Source organism: Parasteatoda tepidariorum, chromosome 4 (genome assembly GCF_982258835.1).
Source record: "Parasteatoda tepidariorum strain Cologne lab strain chromosome 4, Ptep-v5.0, whole genome shotgun sequence".
In the NCBI taxonomy this organism is placed as follows: Eukaryota; Metazoa; Arthropoda; class Arachnida; order Araneae; family Theridiidae; genus Parasteatoda; species Parasteatoda tepidariorum.
This window is the reverse complement of record NC_141758.1, coordinates 79,436,416-79,463,100: the sequence shown is the minus strand read 5'-3', so window position 1 is coordinate 79,463,100 and position 26,685 is coordinate 79,436,416. Positions and strand designations below refer to the sequence as shown.

At 31.8% G+C, this 26,685-nt stretch overlaps 2 protein-coding genes across 3 annotated transcripts in view; both read left to right on the top strand.

Moving 5' to 3' along the window:
- Nucleotides 1-448: 448 nt before the first annotated feature.
- Tat (Tyrosine aminotransferase) overlaps nt 449-26,685 on the top strand; it is a 40,007-nt gene continuing 13,770 nt past the window's right edge. The window contains exons 1-5 of one of the 2 annotated variants that reach the window (XM_071182468.2): nt 449-661; nt 11,079-11,243; nt 19,597-19,701; nt 20,663-20,730; nt 25,178-25,336. In XM_071182468.2, the coding sequence (XP_071038569.2) occupies nt 11,111-11,243; nt 19,597-19,701; nt 20,663-20,730; nt 25,178-25,336 (465 nt within the window). In that variant the 5' untranslated portion in view covers nt 449-661; nt 11,079-11,110. The remainder of the gene's footprint in view (nt 662-11,078; nt 11,244-19,596; nt 19,702-20,662; nt 20,731-25,177; nt 25,337-26,685) is intronic. The other variant, XM_087161444.1, reaches the window with a different exon arrangement.
- LOC147811818 (uncharacterized) lies at nt 6,339-7,388 on the top strand. The gene has a single exon (XM_087162221.1). The coding sequence runs from the start codon at nt 6,339-6,341 to the stop codon at nt 7,386-7,388; it is 1,050 nt and encodes a 349-aa protein (XP_087018347.1).

Below are 26,685 nucleotides of genomic sequence, written 5' to 3'. Positions count from 1 at the left end.
CTTTATTAAAATTCGAGACAAGTCTATCGAATTATTTATTTATCTGCCTAACACCGAAATATTTGTTTATCAAACAAAATAAACCCCAAGTGGGGGGAGGGATAACTACTCCGAACTTTTCTGCCTGCCATTTTTATTTTTAGTAAAAAAATCACCAATTTCGTTAAACCTGTTTTCAATCATCTTTTTTTTTTAAAGAAAAAGTAACGCCAACAGGTTGCTTTTTAGTGACTTCTTAAGGGACCCGTACGTAAATCACTGAAATTTTTAATGATACGTTATTGTAAAATAATTATGACGCGTGCTGAAGTAGTATGCGTAGTTCTTGAGCATTTCCTAAGAGATGTTGCTTGCCTCAAAGAATGTCCCTTTCGAGATTAGGCTGATGAAAAGTTTGATAAAATGACGTCATATTTGATACGATGAAAATAACAAGCTCTTTAAAAAAGGTTTTTCATCAGTTGAATATAAAATTTCTAGACGATCAGAGGTCTTTTGTGCGTTTTTTGTAACGCAATTGCAATAACTGAATACATTTCATTTTCAAGATTAATTTTACACGTGCACCAAGTGACTTTTTTCCGTTAGTTAAAAAAAAAATATTTTGATTACACATAATTTACTATTTCATACGGTCTACAACCACGTCGTCTATAAAAAGGTATGATGTTTTTACTTTCTATATTATCACGTTTGCAAATTAAAATTTATCTTTGGTATAAATGAATCAATTGAAATTCTACGAGATAAGAAATAAGGTTTTTTTTATCAATTCCAAAATTTTCTTATTAAATATAAGAGTTTTAAAAATTAAATTTGAAAACTACATTTTAGTAGTATGCAAGAAAATTTATCAGTTTTACGTATTCTATCATCAAGTTCAATGTAATCTCGGGGCAGAGTTTGCCAACACACATCTGGATTAAACTGGCCAGACGTTCTAAAATATTGAGGACAGTCCACGAGTTTCAATAAAACTTTTAAATTTAAAAACTTCCAAATTTTTTGAGAACAAATATGTTCTAAAATCTTAGCATATGTTCTCGAATTTCTCCGAAAATATCTAATCTTTTTTTTATACATATAGGCAGTTAAATACAAAAAAACTCAGAAGTGCGTTGGTTTTTCTTTCAAAAAGAGAATATAGGCAACAAATAAAAAAGCCCCATACTAAAACCAACTGGTAAAAATTCCGTACTCGTCTGAAAATAAATTCATCAAAAAATAAACAAATTTTAATAGTTATGTACCCATCCAGTTTACATATATTAAACAGATGCAGAACAGTATAAATAAGATGTATAAAAACTGCTTTTTAATGATGTACCATCTTCCCTTCCATACCGAAAAACATATTAGTTTATGCAGTGTTTCAGTACTAATGGTGAGTAAGGATTTGTGTTGAGTAATTATGTTCATTAGTTTATTTTCTTTGTATAACATATTTTAAATGCAAAATAAAATTTTGAGAAGAGTCATCCGAACTTTAAAAATCTATACGAAAATTTCAATCTATACGAAAATTCAAATTTCAATTTTTCAATTCCATTAAAAACAAAAATATTTAAATCACTTATAAAATTAAAGTACAACATAATGAGACTTCAAGATGGCGGTGTAATCCAGGCTTTGTAATGTTTTCTTCCCGTTTGAAGCCAATAAAAGTGACAATATATGAATAAATCACATTTTATGTAGAATTGTAATCCTTTTACGCCATTCAAACAATAACCAATCAAAATATCGATGTTAGAAATAGGCATAATTAAATGTATAAGAAAATGTAACACTTTCTTCATTATTTGCGATTTTCATTTTGAAACGTATTTATTCGATATCTAAGAAAAAATAAATAAATAAATGCTAGTTCTGGCAAGTGCAATACTCATTTAATTTAATTTGCATTAATGTGTTCAAAATTTCAATTGCTCTCTTGACTAAACTGTTAAGATCATACTAACTAGCGATATTTTGAGGTCAAAAATTCGAATACATATTTAAAAAAAAAGACATGTTTTCTTAGAGAAAGTACATATCTGTGTTTGCTTTCATAAATTAAAATATCATCCGCTTTATAATTTACTGCATACATCGAAAAAGCTGCAAAAAGTTTAATTAAAGTTTAAAAATTAGATCGGGAAAAAAACCAAATACCTCATTTTGTCTATTTAAAATTTAGCTAGAAAAAAAAGGAAGGGTTACAAAATATGCTAATTGATTGAAAGTAAACCTTAATCGTTGACCAGTACTAACGTTTATCTTTATCGTGTGAAATAATTGAGTTGATAGTAAGCACTACAGCCGCCGATTTCGAAAGGTTTTGAGATTTAAAATTTAGAAAATTATATAACCCTCTTAATACTAAAGGTCATATAATTAAAAGAAATAAGCCTTGCTAAATAACAGTGTTTTTCAATAAACAAATCTTTTTTCATTAATTTCTTGAGGCCCAGCGTCCAATATATTGGACAGCATTTGGTAAAATTTTTATCATTTAAACAATATTTTTTTCACCCTTTGACGCAAAATTTTTATTATGGATATTTTTCACACTTTTTTTTGTTTTAATTTAGGTCAAAATGAGTAAAATAAATCATATTTAGTAATATGAGTAAAATAAATATTATGATAATGATAATATAATGATATGATATATGATATGATAAATAAATATAATGATTATGATATACAGCATGAAACGTCGGTTTCCTTTTCCGCGTTAAAAGTAAAATATTCCAAACACTGCCCACTTCCAAACAATAATTTTTAAAATTTGCACTCATTTGCAGTTATTTAGAATTAAGAGAAAAAGTTATTCATTCTTGAAATTTCTTTAATTTACAAAATCAATTGGGTATACTATAGCCTACGTCACAGGTTGTGTTATTCTTACTAAATTTAACCCATGAACGGCATTTTCTGCGAGCCTAACTTCAAGCCACAAATAAACAAACGAAGTGTTTGATCGTTTAAATAGCTGCTCGCCAGATTATTCGATTTTTGATTAATAATTGATTTATGTGGATAGTGACATAGAATTTAGCATTGCGTCATGGTAAATGTTATTCCTACTAAGTGGAAGTAGTTGTGTTTTTTTTTATATTATACCCAATTGCTTATAAATTTTGGAACATGATTGAAAAAAAATTCGAATTATTATTATCATTATTAATTCTTTTTTTTTTTTTGAATTTCATATTTTAGTACAAATATAATTCCGATAATTTAGCAGATTTTGTTAGTAACTATTAGACTCTTTTTTATATTTAAAAAATACTGAAATATGTTTTCGCTTGTTAATAGAGTGTCAGAAAAAATTATACAAAAGGAACACCGATAGAAAATCTGCGTCAAAAGGTAAAAAAAAAAGAAATTGTCTGTATACCTTTACAAAGCAATTGTCTACATAATAATAGGAATAGATTTACCCTAGTGAACAATGAAAACTTTATTTCAATGAAAAATTATTTTGAAAACAAAATAAGAAATTTGACTAGAGTAACCATTTGAACAGTTTTATGACATGTAAATATCTTATTATTTTGAGTCTAGTGGATTTTGCTTTCTAACAAGAGGTGTAGAAATGCTCTATAAAAATAATCTATATTTAATATGCTAAAAATGCTATGAACTAAATTTTATCATTTTTATGTTATAATTGAACACGGAAAAGTTAATCAAGTTAAATTAATTGAATTTTTTAAAAAAGCATTTTATCGAAATTATGAGTTTAGTTTCTTATAAGTTAGATAATTCTTACTACTTACTAAAAATCTAATTTTCTGCCATTATTGAAAACTCGAGTCACTGGAAGTTAATTAATTTCTTCATTATTAAAAACTTTTAAGTCGTAACATATCGCTCATTTGGTGAAACACCAAATGACGTAACTGCGAAATCAAGTTACGTCATTGTTTCACCAAATGAGCGATAATTAATAAGACCTACCTTTTATAATTTAATATCGCTTATTTGGTGAAACAATAGCGTAACTTGATTTTGCAGTTACGTCATTGTTTCACCAAATGAGCGATATGCCATGATATAGAGCCATTGTGATATTTTCAAACTTTTGAGAAAAATTTAAAATAGCAAACACTAAAATAACTACGGCAAGAATTTATCTAAGCGTTTTAATTTCTAAGGTCTTTTAAGCAAGTGAAATAAGCTACAACAAATGACAGCGTGTTTTGATAAACGAATTGTTCTCTATTATTAATAAATTCGTTCGTTATTAAAAACTATCAAATAGTTACAAATAACATTATTTGTCATCATTCTGTGAATTTGAATTTTTTCCCCCTCAAAATTATTTATTTAAATCTAAATTTAGTATCAATTTGGACAATAAATAAAAAACATTAGCTCAGTGCCCTTATGTAAGTCAGGGCTGGTCATATAGATCAAACCTCCACAATTTTGTGACGAACGGTATGTTTGGGACAATCTGGTTAGCATTGCGCACAAGCCGCCTTCACTTCTCAGACATGCTTCAAGCCGCCACTGATGATCGACGAACTTACAATGAACTTGAATAAGAATATTCTTACATAGGATTTCTTACTAAACCTAAAATGTTGCTGATATTTCTAAAAATGTATAACATTCTAAAATGTTACCAACTGTGTAATTACATTGATGACCCTGTTGGTCTTGTCATTAAATAAAATTTTAATGACAAACTAAATATACTACATTACGATAGTATTGAAGTGATGTATATATTACGCATAAAAGTCATTTTCAAGACAAGACTAGAGAACTCTACAATACCAAAAACTATAGTTAAAAAAGAGACGAAATGCCACCCAATGCAATGCCCCAGGTTCGAATCCCAAAAATTTTTGATGTCGTATACTGCTCCTAGCCTGCACAGACAATCGTGCTGTTAACGCAAAAAATATCCTTAGTAGTAAAAATATCTCTTGCATCGGTCCCACCATTGAATGTTTTCGTGGTTTTTCTCCTTGCGACGCAAATGGTTAAGTTTCGACTAAGAGGCGAAGCCTTTTTACGCCATTAAAGCGAGTTTGTTCCAAAACTTGATCCAAGAGTTCACTGGTCTTCCGGATTACGCTCAAAATTACAAGTTTACATAGTTAGCCGCAACGGCTCAGGGGATAGAGCTTTCGCCTTCCAATGAGGTGAATCGGGGTTCGATCCCGGTGATGGCTGATTGATACGAATTCCGCATCCGGCTTGCACCGACCACAGTGCTGACGTCAGTGGTTCTTGGGACCTCTGCTCTTCTGCCTATTTTTTACTGGCATCGAAAAGGTGATATCTAAGAGATGTAATGTTGGAATTTTTGCAGATGATGTCGTCCTCTGGCACTCTGGCGCTGACGTTAAGACTATTGAAGACAATATCAACCTCACTCTAAAAGATGTGAGTGACTTTGCTCAAAAACACAAACTGGTTTTTAACTCATCTAAATCTGTTGTTAGTTTTTATACTACCAATAGGCACATATACAATTATAAACCTACTACAGTGGAGCATCGTTTATACGACGCCGAAGGGACCACCGAAAAACGTCGTATAAACGATAACGTCGTATAATCGATTTTTACTTCTAAAACTGAAATTAACTCTGTTTTCAGTTAATTTTAATGTTTAACGTGTTGATTTACAGAAATTTCTAAATTAGACAAAGCAAAACAAACAAATAACCAAAGAAAAAAATTTCAGTGAGCAATTTGAATGTATGTTACCTTTAATTATATTTTCTTGCTATTGGTCTCTACAATGCTTTGAATAGCGAGTTGAACTTACTGCTTTCTATGATGCAATTTTAGATTTCTAATCACGGCCAAATGGCTGAAGCGCACTTGAGCAATTTGCAGGAAAAAAGAGAGCTTTTACATTTTCCAAAATAATTAGTATCGATGGGTGCGCTGGACATTGGTCGATGAATAGCAAAATTTTTCGTTTTTGCCTCTTCATAATACTTCCCTAGCAACGATTTTGCCTAGTTTTTGTCTAGTTTTTTCAGTCATCTAGTAAAAATTACGGTCGTCATCCAAGCATTCTTGTTGGCACCCTTTTATGTATCATTCATATTGGCAAATTCCGCCCTTTTTTAAAATACACAAGAAAAATAAAAAATTAAATAAACGTGAACAAAATCTAAAAACCGACGCATAACCGATTCTGTGCGTCGTATAAACGATATATTTTTACATTAAAATGAATAGGAATGATTTGGGACCACACTAAAACGTCGTATAAATGTAAACGTCGTATTAGTGATCGTCGTATAAGCGATGTTCCACTGTATTTGTTTTAACGGTCAAAATTTGCCTTATGAAAAGAATGCAAAATATTTGGATTTTATTATGGACCAGGAGATTCTTGGCAATAAGCACATCGAACTGCTGGAATCGAGGTGTAGAAAGAGGTTAAATATCCTAAAATATATTTCTGGGCAAGACTGGGGAGCAGATGCTACAACTTTGAAATTGACTTATACTGCACTTATTAGACCCATACTGGAATATGGGGCATCTATTTATTCCTGTGCTTCAGAGACAAACCTGAATAGATTGGAAAAAGTTCAAATTAGTGCTGCAAAAATTATTACAGGTTTGAGGCGTAGCTGTCCAGATAAAATTGTTTTGTTTGAATCTGACCTCCAGCCGTTATACATGAGAAGGAACTCCAGTCTCAAGAAATACTACAATAAGCTCATCAGTTTTGGTGACCAGAACAGAACCTCTTACTATCTCAAAAATTGGAAAAATAACCATAGACTGAAGAGAAACAGTCCCTTCTCTTTGGCTGTTTCAATTCACCTTGTAGACTTGCAATATCCCTGCCGAATTGAACCTCATTCCTTGAGGTCATGTTTTAGCCCTGTTACTGATTTTTCTGGTATCAATTTCCATACAGAGCTGTTGCACCCGGCCCATAAAAATAAAGACAACCCAGAATTTATGAGACAAATGGCTCTTGAAACTATTAGCCAAATACCAACAGATGCTTTACAACTATACACAGATGGCAGCAAGAGCGATGAAGGTCATTCAGGTAGTGGGGTTTTTATTAAAACACCCACGTACATATTGAGTCTTAAAGTTAGAAATTTTGAATTTTGCTCGGTTTTCAGATCTGAGCTTATTGCGATTGAAAATGGCCTAAGACATGTTGAGAATATTGCTGAGCCTGACTTTAAGCATATATGGATACTGACGGATAGCAAATCTTCAATCCAACACCTTAGCAACTGGATGAATGTTGGAGACAGGGCTGCGGCTTCAATTTTGGGGATGCTCCTCAGGCTCTCAGTGGACTTTGGGGTACACTTCCAATGGATTCCATCACACGTTGGAATCAAAGGTAACGAGATGGCGGACTCACTGGCTAAAGATGCTTCTTTAGAACCTTAACAGCCAGATTTACCTTCCACTTTCAATGAGGTCTTTGCAGAGTGCAAAAAAATTTTTATGGACCTCTGGAGGGTTCCTCCTCCGCATAATTGGTATTTCAGAAAACGACCTGGAAGTGCCTTGCTTTTTGGGGGACCTAGAAGCCAGCAGACTTGTTTGTCTCGCTTTGCAAGTGGTCACTTGAGGTGTCTCTCGTATGTTCAGGGGCAAAAGACTTTTGGACTTTGCACTAAATGTAAGACTGCTCAGGCTTTGCCCGAGCATATTCTAAACTGCATCGATTTTAAGATCGACGAGGTTTTTTCAAAACCTCATCTGTTTTTAGACTTTCTGGACATTTTTGGACTTATGGAATTGGTCTAATTAGGATGGACCTCTTGGGGATTAGAAACAACACGTCAGTGGTAGACGGATCGTGGGTGGGAGTCCCCTTGCCATCAGGCTACCCGTGGGAGGTTCCCGTGGTCTCCCTCTCCGTGTAACGCAAATGCGGGTTAGTTCCAACAGAAAGTCCTCCACGAAGGCAAACTTCTCACAATACTTGATCCTGGAGTTCCCTTGTCTTCTCGATTGGGTTCACAATCACAAGGCTACGGAGTTGAACATTAGTAGTCGTAAACCCAAAAATTGGGTCGGCTGTTCAACGACGATTATAAAATAAAATAAAAAGTTTACATAGTTGAGCCGTGATGGCTCAGGGGATAGAGCATTCGTCTCGTCTTCCAATGAGAAGAACCGAATTCGATTCCCTGCAATGGCTAGCCGTTACGAATTCCGCATCCGGCTAGCACCGACCACAGTTCTGGCTTAAAATATCCTCAGAGGTATACTGATCGTGAGTTAGAGTCACCTTACCGTCAGACTAACCGTGGTAGATTTACGTGCTTTACCTCTCTATGTAACTCAAATGCGCATTAGTTCCATCAAAAAGTTCTCCACTCAGGCAAATTTCCCTCAAACTTCATACAGAAGTTCCCTTGTCTTCTGGATTGGATACAAAATTACAAGGCTACGGAGTTTAATATTAGAAGTCGTAAACCCACAATTGGGTCAGCTGTTCCACGACTTTTAGAAAATAAAAAATAAAAATTTACGCAGTTAAGCATTCATAGAAACAAATCTAATATAAGTCAGCTGTTCAGCTATAGTCATGGAGTAAAATAGCTAAAAAGACAATCAATTAGATCCAGGAATTATGTTTAAATAGTTCACTATTCAAATTTAAAAGTTTGCTGCATTTATATAATTCTGTTCTGTACTTTGGTTATTTACATTGGAAAATTATCATACTTGTTTTGTTTTGGAATAAACTTACACGATATCTCTAGTTTTGTTTACAGAACGTTTATGTTTAGCAACTATTGATTGCGTTTTAAATATTCATATAAAAAATATAATGACACATTTAGTTTTGCCATTTTTGAAATTTAGTTTTTAGAAAAAAGAACCAATTTTGAGTTTTTGTAGTTCGTGTTTTTAGAATCGGGTGCATTTCTTTGCCAAGGTCATGGTTCAACAATTCAGGGTTATCCTTTTATTTGCTGAGAATCACGTTGACTTGCTAGAAAAAAAAGACGCTTTCTTTTCTTTTTGATAAATAAACGAAGTAAAAAAAAAACATGATGCAAACGTAAGCTTTCCAAACATCGGAGTGCTGAAAAGTTATGACCGTATCACTATAAAATCAAAGATTTAAACACAGATTAAAATAAAAAATCTCAAAATCTGTGTTTTTTATGAATTTCACCACTGTTGTTTCGTTACTTTAAAAAATCTTTTTCTTTAAAATATGGACAAATGAATTACTGCTCGGTCAATACTCATGTAATTGAAATTTCGATAATTACTTTTTCTTGTAGACGTATCAATCTACAGACGTATTGATTTAAATTTATGTAGGACAAAAAATTAATTTAAGGAAATTTATAGGCATCCATTTAAATCGTAGAATCAAATTGAACTACTGAGACTAAATCAAATTGCCAACATTAAAATTTACTTTTATCTTAAATTTCAAAATGAGATAAGAGAAAGAGCTAGAAAAAAATTGAGGAATTATTAGGAAAGATGAACTCACCTATTATTAGAGCTTCTTATAACGTCAAATTTTACACATTTTTTCACACAATTTTTACGCACCATTTTTTCAAAATGATAACATTGCTGATTAAAAATAAATTTTTTACAATTCAAAAGTATAATTTTTGTAAATGAAGATTTTTTTTCTTTACAAACAGCTTAAAAAATTCTGATGATGAAGTTCAATTTATTTATTATTAATATTTTTTCAAATTTTGCTAGCTATTAAGATTGGTATTTAGAAATCAATGAAGCCTTGCCACTGATAATAATTTAAACGTTTCATTTTATCCGGGGCTGCTTAAAAATTCTTCTAATATTTTGATGTTTGAATTCTGTCTTATGAAAACCATAATAAACTAAAGTCAACTTCTTTATGAGAGGAAGATGCTTTAATGGTATTACTTTCTCTAACTCACATATTTACCGAAACTGAAATTTTATGTGATTCTTCCGTTAAAAATTGTTGTACGTTTGCCACTAAAACTCAAACACCACCGACATTAAATATTTTAATTCAACATTTCTGAAGTAAAGACTGATATGAAAAGAAAAAGAAGAAAAAGTTTCACTTTATTATTATTATTTTTTTAATCTATTGTATTAACTTAGATCTGATTCTGAAGAATTAGTATTAGATTCTATTTAGGTAAAATTTAAACCAAATCATTCTGCTCAGCTGCAATTACAATTTCTTCCATTGGTTTGTTTTTTGAATTCTCATTTTATTTTTGGTCAATATAAAGCCTGTCAAATATTAGCGATGATTGCAAATATTAGCAATATTATGAGATTATTTAGCAATAGTGTGAAAAGTTAATTCTTATTATGACTTGAGATTTTTATATAGTTATTTCGCATTCACCATTTTAATTGAGCGCGTTGACTGAATACACTTTTTTATCAAAAAAGTAAATGTAACTCATTTACTGTAAAATTATAAAATCTAGTTATTATAAAATGTGAATATCTTTACACACACTGTTGCATAATAAGTCGAGATCATGCGATTACCTTTAAATATTAAGGTTCTTAGTTTTAAACCTTAAAAAATTAGGTAGGATAATTAAAATCAAATATTAAGTGATATTAAGATGAGTTGATAAACAAATATTTCTGCTTAATTAATGCCGTTATAACTTTTACTAATTTTATACTGATGGCAGCCCAAGGATATCAGGATTTTTTTGTTTATAAATAATCATATCACGTGATTTTCTTAAATCCAATAAGAACGCACAAAAGGGTAAATATCCAAACGATAATAACCATATCACATGATTTTTTTTTGTCCAATAAGAGCGCACAAAAGGGTCAAACGATAATTATACTTTTATGATATGTAGAAACTTTCAATTAAGTAGTACATGTTATGCAATGTAATACATTATATTAATTATATCTTACACATTTTCAAATGCATAAGCAGTATTTTGCATGCTGTGTTAAAAACCGTCAAAAAACACATTGAGTGAAGATTTCGGGAAACTGTTCAACATTAGGCCCAATCATGACTATTTGAATATTGGCCTATCGTTTTTCTTTTAATCTTATCACTCTATTGACCTACGTGGGAATGAGTATCTTAGTGAGTGTTCTATGCTTTTTCAGATTAACGTTTTCTCCTTCCTGGACTTAAAATCATGAAAACAAAACGTACTTGGGATGTGCGAGCATCAAAAATCGCTGCCAACACCGTAAACCCTATCCGATCAATCGTAGATAACCTTCATATCAATCCAAATCCAGAGAAGCCCGTCATATCTCTCTCAATTGGTAAGTTAAAAAAGATTTCTTATCAATCTGTAATGTAAATCATTTCAGCATTTGTATACATTATGAGGGGTAAATAGTTTACATAGGATTTGTATACAATCAGATCAACCAGGAACACATTAACGAAGATAAGCATCCCAATTGAATAAATTTAAATTTGTAACAACTTGTAAAGAAAGTGACTTAGAAATCAAGTCGGATTGCACTATGTCTTGCATGGTGTTTTCGAATTTATGTACAAGTTTAAGCTATTGCAAACGATTCTTTAGTAGTTATTATAAAGGAATTTAGACTTCAATTCAGGCGAAAATTGTTTCTTAGTAATCTTGTTTGATGCGGTAATTTCATATTTTGCAATCCAAACTCGTTGAGCCCCAGCCGCTCAGGGAGTAGGGCGATCGCTTCCTGGTGAGTTGATCCAGGTTCAAAGTCCAGCAATGATTTAGATAGGACGCAGAATATCATCAGTGGCAGACGGAGCATGGGTTAGAATACCTTTACCATCTGTTTACCATCGGGCTAACCATATAACACAAATACGGGTTAGTTCCATCAACAAGTCCTGCACAAAGGCTAGTTAGTCCTAATACTTGTTACTGAAGTCCCCTTGTCTTATAAAGTTCAAAATTACAAGGCTACAAAGTTTAACGGAGAACTAAAATCAAAAATGAGTTGGCTGTTCAATGTCGGTTATAAAATAATTTATTTAGGCTTTAAAATAGAGTTTACCCGCTAAATGCAATTCATAATATGTTACTAAAATATTCCTTTATTTATTTAATAATTACGATAAGTTATTGTTTCTTTTTCTTTTTTCCAACGACAGATAAAGGATGCAATGGAGAAAACAACAGTGAATAGAAAACTAATTATTATTAATAATTACTGCTTATCTTAATAATCGGGATAATAATAAGGCAGAAAAAAGTGTTTGCCATTACTCCGTATTCTCAACGCTGTTATTTTTTTAAGGTAAAAGTTCATTCCCCTAACTACAGTTGCACAGTATTCTCTATACTGATCCTTTTAAGACTAAAAGGAGACCATTTCTCAGTATCCCCTACACTAATGTTTCTTTACAAATATTTTTCTACTATTTTCTACATAGATATTTTTCTAACTTACCATAATCGGGTTTGTTTCAATAATAACCAAATTACACCATTAAAGTAAAATTTGTGTTTCATAAATAATTTATTTACTTAATAAAGAATATTTTATTTTTCTAAGATAGTCAATTTTGTAGAAACTTTTAAAAGAAAATAATACGCTTTTATTAGCCAATTATGGTAATCTTCAGACCCACTGCTTGTAACGCAACAAACAACTATTTTCTGCCTGAAATGGAAAATTTTCCGTAACCGCCTTAAATGGGAATGCCTCAAAGGAACTAAATTATTCCAAAATTGAGCCACTTTTCAAATAAAACATTCTTTCCTTCCAATTCACACTTTTAAATTATCGTCAATCACATGTCTTTCATTATTGAAAAGCATGTAAATCATAATGTTTAAAATTATAGTGATACCTATAAAGCAAACATAAAAATTGACATCAAGGCTTGCCTGAACCTGGCATTTTGCATTTTTGAGTTATGTACAGAGCGTAAAGAGAAGAAGAAAAAAAACCAACCAACCTGAATTAGTTTTGATCTAACAATCAGATCTTCACTCAATCTTAATCAAATATGCTAATTAATTTTATTCGATTCTAACTAATTAATTATGCACATTATTTTAGAATACAGTTTTACATGCAAAATTTGAACGAAATCGGTCGAATAGTTCCTGTGAAATCGAATTTCAAATATACGACTACGCTAAAGTTCGATTTCTCTGAAACTATCTGAACGATTGCGTTCAGATTTTGTATTTTGTCATGTAAAACTACATTCAGTAAAATGCTATGAAAATTTGAACCTTGCGATTAAAGAATTTTTCAACTATTAATAAATGAATTCTAAAAATAATAAATGATTATTAAAAATTATTTTTTTGCATGGAAATGTCATTGGATAGACGAATTTTAAAATAGTGTGCAAAAATTTTTCAATTCCCTTATTCGAGAAATAACGAAATACGCAAAAGAGCAGCTCACATTTTTGGACCGCTCTCCTGAGCAAACTATTAAGACCATAATATTTCCCAGATTGCGGCTACTCCCTATATTTTGACGATCAGAAATCCGTTTAAAAAAAAAGGTTATGTTCAGATTATTGTGTCCGGTTTCGTAACCTAAAATATCATTTGCGCAAATTACTTAGAATATTTAATATCCCTTGAAAATTAAGATTGAGTCCTAGAACGTGAAGATCTGAACATTAGATCAAAATTTATTCAGGGTGGTCCTTTCTGTACACAACAACTGAGTGATTTCATGGATTATGAAACCATTTATCCTTGTTGCAAATTCCCTATCATCAATATTTTATTTTATCACCGGGGATAAACAGCTTGACAACGAAGAAGTTGGTCAGTGTTTACATCCTTAAAAACAAATAAGAGAAAAATAAGAACGGTAACGTAACTTTGTTAGCCAGGCGGCAATGAGACTTTGACTTATGATCTAACAATTTTACACCGGAGATATTTTCAATTAACACGTTGAATGCCACGCTAATTTTACATGGCTTGCCCGTCTGGCCAAACGGTAAATAACTACAAACTAAATTTGCAAATATTAGACAGATTTTGCGAGTATTTTTAAGAGGTTTAGCATGACATAATTGAAAAGAGTGGTGAATCATATAAGCCTACGAACTGTTTAGAAATAACGGTGGATAAAAATCTACTAAATTGAATTTATTTAACCAAGAATCACAATTAATAACTACCACTTGAAAATTTTTATTCGCTGTCCGGAGCAAGTTGGCATCTCTGTGTATATAAATAAAACTATTTTTGTGTGTTCTATATTGCATTAATTTCTTCAAACCATTTTAGTAACGATAATAATATTAAAAAAATTAAACATTTACTCGAATTATATGTTCCTAATAATCTTGGATTCGCCGGTCACCGGTGACCCCCATGGCATTCAACGTGTTAAAGATTTTTCTGTAAGACACCTACATTCGTCACTACATTTTCTCGGTAAGAAAATGTAGTGACGGAGAATTCGCATTATGTGTCTCGGTCACAGATGTTCGGCCAGTGACAATAAACAAAGCCGCAATAGTTAAGTTACGGATCTAGTTCAGACTTGATTAGACTGCTCCTAGTTGCCATGGCTGAAATCTAAAACTGCCATACCCCCTGAATAGCTATTTGGATGAACCGCTGAAGCCTAAACAACTATTTCATACATTGATAAAATAGTTTTTAAATAGTCTTCAATGCCAGTAATCATTCATCGACAATAATATAATAATCTTAACAGAAAAGCTATTCTTGTTTTTCGTGAGATTATTTTTCAATTTTATTAAGTGCGCATTAATAACGAGAGTTTGCCTACATAAATTTATTAATTTTCATATAATGATAACTTAATTTTAGCACAGTTTTTAATGTCAGTAAACATTCACAGATAAGATTTTTCTGAATGACTACAGTCTCTATCCAAATTATTAGAATTCAATCTAAATTATCAGGTGATACTATACAGTTTTATTGTTTTTACGAGACTAAAAGCGGTTTGCACATGTTTACGCTCGTGTATCAATTAGTCAAATTAGACGATATATAATATAAATTCAACGATTGAATAAATTAAACCATATATTATATAAATATAGAATACTTATTATATCAGGTATTACATTATTATATTTTAATAATTAGACCTAATTATTAGACATACTGCAGTGTTTTAATAATTGCATGCTTCGCACGAGTTTATATGCAATACTTTTTTTATTTAAACATAGGGGAGAGTCGGGTAGCCCCGCTCACTTAAGGAGTATTGCTTATATTTCTGTATAATATTGAGTAATAATCAACATTTTTGTATATTTCTATTGTTTTATCATCCAATTAAATAATGCAAAAAGAATAAACCGAAAAAAGAATAGTTAAACTTAAAAAAATAGAAATTTAAAAAAACATGTTTTTCAGCTCTTTTCAAAATGTGTCGGGTAGCCCCGCCCAGTTACAAAAATTGTGTTTTTTGGCTATTTTTTCAGGTGTAAATGAGAATGACCAATGTATTGACAATAGATAAACCTCATTTATCATTTTTATCACAAAATTATTTTATTTATTACATATTTATATACTTTTAGTGAATTCTATCATTCAATAAAAACAAATGTCATACTTTTTATCATTATTAATGTATATTAATATATTATAATATTAATATATATTTTTATTAAATATTTAACGAAAATAATTTAAATTAAGTAACAATAATTATAACAATAGTTGTTTTTCAATATAAACTTATTTGATTGATCTCTTCTTATAAACTTAATATAAAATACTTCTTATAAAATTACAAATTCACTTTTATATTTTGATTGCATTCAAATGCTTCTGTAGATTGATTTGTTCACAAATAAGTGAAAATAAATAAGTAAGCAAATAGCTTGTCATAATCTTTATGATTTCTTGATATTAAATTTAATTTAGATATATCAATTACATTTTAAAAATATTTAATTTTTCATTTTTAAATATATAAATTTATGTTTCATGTAATATTAAAACATATATTTGTAGTTAAAAATGCATATAACACTCAAATTTGAAGCAATAAAATAATAATCTTTGCAACCGTACATTTATCGACGAAATAAAATTGGGCGGTGATACCCGACATTCATGTGAGCGGGGCTACCCGAAATCCAATATTTTTTTAAATTTGTAATTACTCGAACAATTTTTTACATACAAATTTCTTTCTTTGTGCAAATTAAACTTAAGACTACATACTTTAATGCTGTATGTATAGAAAAAATTATTTTTTTAGTATTAAAATGAAGTTTAATCGAAACATTCAACCAATTTTTCTTAATTTCATGACTACTGTATTCAACATATTTTCAAAACTATTGTTTACCATGTTAACAGCTGCATAAATACTTTAAACTTTGAAAATAATCTTTTTTTAATACAACAATTAATGTCCGATGGCCCATTGACTTGAAAAAGTATTCTATACACATGAAATTGACTGTGGGCGGGGGTACCCGCTGGGCGGGGCTACCCGACTCTCCCCTACGTGTAATGGGTTTTTATTAGGGAGATTTTTTATATGCTTCCTGTTTCTATTTATATTTAACGTAATGTATTGCAATGTCAACAAATCGATACACGAACAAAAATAAGTATAAACAGGTTTCAGCAGTCTAAAAACAGTAATGCTGTATAGTATCCCCTGATAATTAAGATTTTACATAGAATCTTATACTACGTCTAATAATTTAGCCAGTATAAATAATTTTGTTAGTCTTAGTTTATTTTCCTGTTTGCTCTTAAGTATACTCACTAATAATGAAAGCTTCTGAATACGCAACCTCTTTTCCTTAGGGTTTCTTTCTATCAATATAATCAAAATGATGATTGATAAATGTTTGAGGTTTTTTATCATTTTTCTTTTCAGACACATTCTTTTTCTTACAGACATAACTGGAGTCATTTAATCAAACATGACCCAGGAATCTGCTACTTTAGTATTCAACTTAACTCCCCGCGATGCAGATTCTTGTTGATAGCGACAAAACTTGATAACGAAACTGAAGTCTGCTATATCTTGAAAGGAATGAAATGTTCAGTATGACCACAATTCTTTTCACCCTTTTTCTGATAAAGCAGTTTATTATTGGGAGCAACGAAATGAAAATATTTTGAGTGGCGTGATAAACAAAATTAAGAAATGCAGTATCAGTAAGCCCATTAATTCTTTCTTTTTTTCGATTTATATAGATTTTGAGTAGCAAAGCACAAAATGTAACTAAAAAAGAAAAGTAAAAAAAAAAATTAACAAAAAAGAATTTTAAAGGTGCAATAATTTTCAAACAAATTGGGATTTCGAAAAAAAATTCTGTTATAAATTTATAAGCAAATATAGCTCTTTCAGCATGCTCTGTAGTTTTATTATTGCGGTTAGTAAAGCGGACAGTAAGGTATTTTTTCCAAAAAAATTCTCGAACTAATTATCAAATGTTATGATTTTTTTTATTATATCGTAATCCCTGTTCACTTTTCTACGCACCTTAGAAATTCATTACTCCCCCACCAGAATTTTATCTGTGATAGAATTCGATGGAACGGATACCAAAAGTAGATTTATTGCTGTTTTCCGGGAGAGCTGTATTAAGATTACCGGGCTTTGAGCGCTGGTGGTTAGAGCTGTTTTATGCTGTGTTGCTATTAGCAATCGAATGTGTGCAGGCTCCCGTCGTGTGCGACTGAAACTAAGCAGCAACACCGTGAGGAAAACAATGTCGCAGTCAGAAATAGCAAATCAACTCTACAAGGTTTACTGTCCATCGAAGTAGGCGTTACTTTCAGGGTAGGCGAGTTCATATCACGTCTGGATCACCAATGTGGTTATAACATAGTAATTAATTACTTTGTGTAACAAATAAAATATTTATTAAGGAATAATACACAAACACTAACAAGAATATTACCGCGAAACCACAGCATGTGTTGCTGTTTCTTACCCGCTCTTTCAGTTGTTGCCATTCCTGGTTTTACAAAGATTTTCGAATTATATTATAAATCAACATAGTCTTATAGTTTTTGCGCAACAAACAAAATGTAACATTAGCCCATGCCATTTCTTATTATGGAGGGATACTTTATTTTTAATTCAAATGAGAACGAAATTATTTTTAGGAGTAGAAAATACTTTTAGTTGTTGCTGTAGTTCATTTACGTCACACTAGAGCTGCATAATGGGCTATTGGCGATAGTCCGAGAAACATCCCTGAGGATGATCTGAAGACATGCCGTCACAATTTTGATCCTCTGCAGAGGGGAGACGGTAGCTCGACGACATGCATGCGAAGTCGAGCACTTTACGGTAGAACAGATTAACGAGGACCAATGCCGGACACCCTCGGTGCCTACGCAGACTAATCCAAGTGGTCATCCACCCGCACACTGACAGCAGCCAGTGTTGCTTGATTTCGGCGATCTGCTGGGAACCGCGTCTTAACGATCAGTCCACTGCGGGACAAGTACTTTCAGAACAGTTTCTGACCTCGGTTGATTGTGATTCCAAAAATACCCAATTAAAATGTCTTATTAAGAGGGGTTTTTTTTTTTTTTTAAAGTTTAAATACTATTGGCTGAGAAAAAAAAGGGCTGAGAAAAAAAAATCTTTCTTAGGGCTAGCATTCATGTTTTAACCTATAAATCTTAATTTTAAATGTTAAATCTTAAATTGTTTTCCCCTATCATGACAAATCAATAATTTAATTAATGTATATAAGATATATAATAGCTAGGAAATTATGCTTCTGAGTGTTGCCGAAGTAATTTACATTTTAGAAACTATCAATGCTATTAATATCTTTAAACTATTAATACTTTATATATTCTTATACAACTACTCTTTCGCAACGACTGAGTAAGTTAGCAACTAGGTACATATAATTGTCCAACCCTATTTAGATCCATTGTTGCCAAAATCTAGGTTTTCTAATATCGGTTCCGTGATTGACCCTCCTTTTTAGAACATTTTTGGGGCCAATTTTGCGTCTTACTAGAGCTAAGATAAAATTGATTGTAAAATCTTCCATATCTTCATATACAACTTTCAAGCTATTAGTGTCTCTTTAACTTAATATATTTAAGTGTTTAAGGGGAGTTCGTAGGGTATACAACAATAATGCTAAAATTGACCTTTTTCGATGTTCCTTTTTCTAAGAAACTACCTGCGATATCGCTTTGAAATTTTTTTGTGGATATTTGAGATTATTTCAGTTGTATACTGTGTTTTAGATTTAACAGGTATGCTTTTTGAATTGTGAAAGATTTTTGCTCAAAATTTTTGCTCAGTTCATAATTTTTAAAAAAAATTTCTTAAGATAATCAGTAACAGTTATCACAGTGTAAATATGATATTCTGTGAAAAATACTGAATCAATATCTTGTTAAGATGCTGAGAAAAAGTACATCATAAAAGGTCAGTTTTAGCTTGTATTGGTATATCCCTACCGACTCCCCTTAAGAACTGGAAAGTTCATGCGACAACTATTCACTTTTTTATTTATAGTACTGTTTCACTTAATTCTACAGCGCCTCCTTCATCCACTAAAAATTCTATAGCGCCTCCTTCATCCACTATAAATTCTATAGCACCTCCTTCATCCACTAAAAATTCTATAACACCTCCTTCATCCACTAAAAATTCTATAGCACCTCATTCATTCTTCTCAATGTGCTATGAAACTTGCTTGCAGGTGATCCAACTATTTTTGGAAATTTAAAACCATGCGAAGAAATCACATCAGCAGTCATCGAAAGCGTCACTTCTATGGATTACAATGGATACGCACCATCAACTGGTAATTAATTTTCACTTTTAAAAAAAATACAAATATATTGTGCGTTCTTTCCTTAATTAAAGAAAATCTCCGTAATTTGCAAATTATGGTGTTCAGCGGAGCCTTATAGGGTTCCATGGAAAAGTTAAAGGAATTCCGAGAATAGGGTTTATTTTGCTTATTCAGAAATGATTTTTGAAACCTTTAATTATACTTAGATTCAATCAATAATCCATTATCCTATTTCAGTTACCTGTATAAAATTATTTTAAAGTAAAATACCAATGAAAATAGTGAAAATATTTTAAAATATAACTTTTCTAGCAACAATATATTGAATAAATAATGAAAAGGACATGCATATATAAGATAGTGCATTCGTGTTTTTTCCCCCATTACGTTTTTCAAATCAAAATGAAATAACTGAATTCGTTAACAAAGAAATAAAATTCCGTAATAACCTTTTTCAACGTTCACAGCAGTTCTTTTTCATTTTTATTTCAAGAAAATCATAATTCGGCTTGCTTTACTAATTTTCATCTTATGTATATACACCAAAAAGAGAAATTAATTACTAGACTAAATTTAGTTACCCCAATTTGAGTTTATTGATCATAAAACGATTAAAATATTTCATTCATATTATTAAGTTAGTGTACTCGTTGTCATAAAAATAATAATCTAGAAAGAATTTTCCGAATGAAAGGTAATTTTACATAAGCAAGTACAACAGTGATATAAGTAAGTAATTAAAATACCAAAGCAAAAAGGTTAGTTATTTAGGGTTCCATTGTCGAAAAACATTGGGAAACGTTGATGTAGAACTATGCCTGTATTTCAGTTGTCAATGCAATATTTATTATTAGAGTCGAGTAAGGAACTTGTCTTAATATGTAAGAGTTATTTTTACTGATTGATAAAAGTAAAGATTCTTTATCAATAAAAGATAACTTTATTAATTACTTAATTTTATATTTTTCAGGATATCGGGAATCAAGAATTGCAGTGGCTGAATATGCTTCAAGAGAAAATGCAATTCTCGAACCAGAAGTTAGTTCTACTTTTCTGGTTGATTTTCTCATACATACTTTATAATGGGGAGAGGTGGTTAATCTACCTGCTCGATTACGCTCACCAACCCACAAAAAATTATTTAACAAAATTTTTTCCCCTAAGGATTACGACGTGATTTGAACTCACTTTGGTCGTTACTAGCTCCTCTTCATCCCGTTACTATATCCCCAGCGCTGAAATATATATTATATTACCGTCGTTGAACAACCGACCCAATCTAGGGTTTACGGCTACTAATGTTTAACTCTGCAATGTTAATGTAATGTTACGCCTTGTAATTTTAAACTCAATCCAGAAGACAAGGGAACTCCTAGATCAAGTGTAGGGAGAAATTTTGCCTTCGTGGCGGACTTTTTGCTGGAATTAACCCACATTTGCGTTACATGGAGAGGAAAACCAAGAGAACCTCCCCCGGTTAGCCTGACAGCAAGGGGCTCTAACTCATGATCCATCTACCACTAAGGATATTTTACATCAGCACTGTGGTCAGTGCGAACCGGGAATTCTTATTTACCAGCCATGGCTGGAATTCGAACCCGATTCCCCTCATTGGGAGGCGGACGCTCTATCCCCTGAGCCACCACGGCTCAGAGCTGAAATATAAACCTCTTTTTTTCTATTCTTAAGTTTCAGATAACTCTTCTAATAAATTACATAATTTGACCATGGGCATCACCTGAGTTATCTTATGCCCTAGCTCTGCTCCAATACTGTTTAATCCATGGAGATTAAAACTCAAATCAATTGAAAAATTATTATTTTATGTCTAATATATGGGTTTAAACACATGGGAAATATTATAAACCCTCGTAAGTTTCTATGATGTAACTAAAACACGCATAGCAAAGAAGATTTATCTGATGAACTGCCTTGAAAACTTAACGAAAATCACGAGGGATTACATGTATTGAATAATTTTTGTTTTTATAATTTCGGGAGGTCTGATGTAAAAACATTTTAAACAAAAACAAATCTAAAAAGTTTCGTAATTATCATACTTCCATCAACTGACCACCGTTTAAAATCGCTGTGCACAGAAATACGCCTGAAGGGGAAAACAAAGTTATTATTTCTTTGCGATGAGCGTGAAAATAAATGTAACCAATTGAATGTAATCCATGATGTAACCAAAATGCAAATTTCAAATAGAATTATTAAAATGAACTGTCTTGTTACAAAAACAAAAATCACGTGGAATCACCCGTATCGAACAATCTATGCTTTCGTTATTTCGTGATAGGTTGTACAAAAACATTTTACACAACAAATCTAAAAACTTTCGTAAGTATCATCAACCTATCAAGTGACAGCTGTTTAGAAATACTGTGACTCAATATAAACACAAGAAAAACGCCGAAAAGAAAAAAAAATTATTTCATTGACAAATACGAGCCATGCATAAAAATAACATTTTAATGACGTAAATAAAATACAGATCAAATCAAATGAACTGCCTTGCAAACTAAACATTAAGTCACGTGGAATTACTCGTATCGAATAATCTATACTTTCTTGATTTGGCGAGATCTTACATAAAAACATTTTACACAAAAACAAATCTGAAAACTTTCGTAAGTATCATAGATCCATCAACTGAGAGCCGTTTAGAAAAGCTGTGACTCAGAACGAACACCAAAAGAAGACGGAAGGAAGAATAAAAATATTTTATATTAGACATGCGAAAAAATACCGTTTCAATTATGTAAATAAAATACTCATATCAAATAAAATTAATCAAATGAACTGCCCAGAAAACTAAACAAAAGTCACGAGGAATCCTGTATCGAATAATCTATGCTTTCCTTATTTCGTGTGATCTTACATAAAAACATTTTACACAAAAACAAATCTAAAAACTTTCATAAGTATCATAGATCCATCAACTGATCGCCGTTTAGAAAAGCTGTGACTCAGTATGAACACAAAAAGTCGCCGGAAAGAAGAAGAAAAATATTTCATATTAGACATGCATAAAAACAACGTTTCAATGATGTAAATAAAATACTCATATCAAATAAAATTAATCAAATGAACTGCCCAGAAAACTAAACAAAAGTCACGAGGAATCCTGTATCGAATAATCTATGCTTTCCTTATTTCGTGTGATCTTACATAAAAACATTTTACACAAAAACAAATCTAAAAACTTTCATAAGTATCATAGATCCATCAACTGATCGCCGTTTAGAAAAGCTGTGACTCAGTATGAACACAAAAAGTCGCCGGAAAGAAGAAGAAAAATATTTCATATTAGACATGCATAAAAACAACGTTTCAATGATGTAAATAAAATACTCATATCAAATAAAATTGAACAAATGAGCTGCCTAGAAAACTAAACAAAAAGGGAAAAAAGCGCTAATTTCATTGAGATACGCGTAAAAATAAAGTCTCAATGATGGAATTAAAATATACATATCAAAGAAAATCAAATGAACTGCTTTGCTACATAAACGAAAGTCACGTGGACTCACGTGTATCGAATAATCTATGGTGTCATTATTCTTTAATGTCTTAAATAAAAATATTTTACACAAAAACAAATCTTAAAACTTTCGTAAGTATCAAACTTTCATCAACAGACCACAGTTAAGAAACATTGAGATTAACATGATAAGATTGCAGATTCTACGTCGAGATTATCTCGGAAGCACATGTGAAATAACATTAATAAGGATAATGACTCGTAAGCTTTCATTTGATGAGACACAGTACAGAACGAAGCAAAATTCATCTCCTTGGCATCTTCTGGATTGTTGCAGAAACGACAAACGATTATGTCAGAAATCATACCACTTTTAACTTGACCTTCGTCGCTCTTAGATAATTATCGCGATAACGCAGAATCACTGAAAAGAATAAAATGTTTCAAAATCGTTACTGTTGATGATGCCACTATTCATGCCAAATTAAATCAATCAATCATATCACGAAGGTCAGGATCAATCAGCAACTAAAATGTCAGTTTGTTCTAGTCTTTTCGTAGATGAAGTTGAAAATTGTTCACGCTTTCCAAAAGATTGTATAATGGGAGAATAAAATAATCTAGTTTAACCCTTGTAGCTAGCTTGGCAACACTAATTCAACAAATGTTAGAAGCCACTAGAAATTTAAAAATAATTGCCTTTAAACGTTTACCATTCCTTAAACAACAAAGAGATCTTCAATTGGAATTCGTTGTTCCGAAAAGGGTTCAAAGGACGCTCACATAAGCAATTTAAAATTTAAAGCTAAGAGAAAAATTTCGTTCAGGTAAACCTATAGTAAACATTTAACGTTTTTCTTTCTCAAAATGTAAAGAAACTATGGCAGGATTACGCGGTGAGATGATAACCCTGTCATAATTTATTTGCACTTTTTATTTTTAAAATATTTTTTCAGAATTTGATATTTCTCTACTACAAAAGTTTTTGAAGTTAAGTTTAAAAGTAACCAATTAGTTTTTGCCACCCTGATCTATTCTGTGCCATGGCCTTCCAGTTAGTTATTCCAAATATCTTTAGGTCCCTCTCAACTGCTTCCAGTCACCTAGTCGGTGGACGACCCCTTTTTCTTGTACCTTCTGGTTTAGAAAAAGTTACTTTTTTTGCGGGGTTTTGGTCTTCAGATCTATAAAGGTGTCCCAGCCATCGAATGCGATTGGCTTTAATATTATGAACAATGTATATATATATATATATATATATATATATATATATATATATATGTATGTATATGTAGTGCCAGTTCCTATCTGTAGTGCCAGTTCCAATCTATAGTACCAGTTCCTGTGCTGTAAGCTGATCTAGCTAGAGATCCAACCAGATTATGACAGATTATGTAAGCTGCAAGTTAGACCCCGTGCGACTTTCCCAAAGACACGAGAGACACGGGAGCGCGTAATGGAACTAATAAAAAAGGAGACACTGATGAATTCCAGAGAGGGGCAGCAATGATGCTTTTAACTTCACGATGACGAACTCATTTATTTTGTGTTATTTCTGGGTTTGTTTATCGTCCATCTTTATGTAAATTTAGCGTTTAATATATGTTTTGTTAAAGTACAGTGTCTCTCATTTTCAAAGACGACCACTCATGCCGTCCCCACAAATATATATATATATATATATATATATATATATATATATATATATATATATATATATATATATATATATATATATATATATATATATATATATGCAAAAAAAACGGTTATATTCTACAATTTTACAAATTCAGAACGCACCACCGTGGGCTAAGTGAGAGGTTTTATCTTTTCGCGGTTACTTACTTTTAATTTAATTTTTTTATAATCTTTTTATTTATAAATTTTTAAATATACTATTTTCTTCTTTTTTTAGAATTTCAATCCTTCCTTTGCTTTTGAAATATTATAAAATGTCTTTTCTTAACTAGATTAAGCTTATTGTTTATTTTCCAGGATGTCATTCTCACAAGTGGTTGTTCTCATGCTTTGGAAATGTGCATTATTGGTTTGGCTAACCCGGGCCAAAATATTTTGATACCTCGACCTGGATTTTCAATTTACAGAACTATCGCCGAGTCTATGGGCATTGAAACAAAAGCATACGACCTTTTGGTAAGTGCAATGAGTTAGTATAAAGTCGTTTTTTACTCACCTTACCCACCATGATACAGCATGTCCCAAATAAATCGCAGCCCAGAATAATGACACATGGAAAACTGAGAAAAAGAATGTTTAATGAACAAAAATTACAAGAAATGATAAATTCTCGCTATTTATCACTTAACAAATTGCCAACAATCGCTTCGCTTAACAAGATTATCGGAGTTATTTACCAAAATTTGAGGGATTTCGATTTGTTTTAAAATTTTCGAATTACTTTCGGTAATGGATACGAGGGTTGCTATTTATATTTCTGGCCTTGGCAACAGTAAGTGTTGCTAGGCGACCGCAGGCGATTTTAATCGAAAGTTTGATATTTTTAAACATAAATTCAGCAGACGATTTACCATTATAGCTTCATTTGTGTTGTTGACAGTAAATTGAAAAGTTCTTCTCTTTCAAAAAATGGAATTGAATCGTGAACATTTTCGTGCCATTATTTTTCATAACTTTCGACGTGGATTGTCAAGACAAGAGTCCTTCGATGAACTTAATTTTTTATTCAGCGATAAAGCGCCATCCTACAGCACTGTAAAAAATTAGTATAACGAATTTAATCGTGGTCGATGTTCGATCCAGGACGAATCCCGTGCAGGTCGTCCAAAATCCGTTGTTGTGCCAGAAAAGATCGATGCTGTGCGTGAACTGATAAAGCAAGATCGTCATGTGACATATTGTGAGATAGAGGCGTCTTTGGACATTAGTATGACTAGCATCAATAAAATATTGCATGAACATTTGAGCGTAAAAAAAATTTGTTCGCGTTGGATCCCGCATAATCTGACAAACGCTCAAAAAAAGGCTCGTGTCGATTGGTGCAAGGAAATGTTGGAAAAATACGTTCAAGGTACATCAAAGGCTGTGTATAACATCTACACAGGTGACGAATCATGGATCTATGCATATGAGCCGGAAACAAAACAGCAATCTACTGTATGGGTCTTCCAAGACGAGGCAAAACCAACAAAAGTTGTTCGAGGAAGAAGCACATCGAAACAAATGATTGCCTGTTTCTTCGGTATTAACGGTCATGTGGCAACAGTGGCGTTAGAGCAACGCAGGACGGTCAATTCTGAATGGTACATGACTATTTGTTTGCCAGAAGTCATCGGTGAAATTCGAAAAAAGCAGAAGAACAGGCGAATCGTTCTTCATCATGACAATGCGAGCTCTCACACATCGACTCAAACAAAGGCATTTCTGACCTAGCGAAAGATCGAACTGATGGGTCATCCGCCGTACAGCCCTGATTTAGTACCCAATGACTTCATCTTATTCCCACACATCAAAAATAAATTACG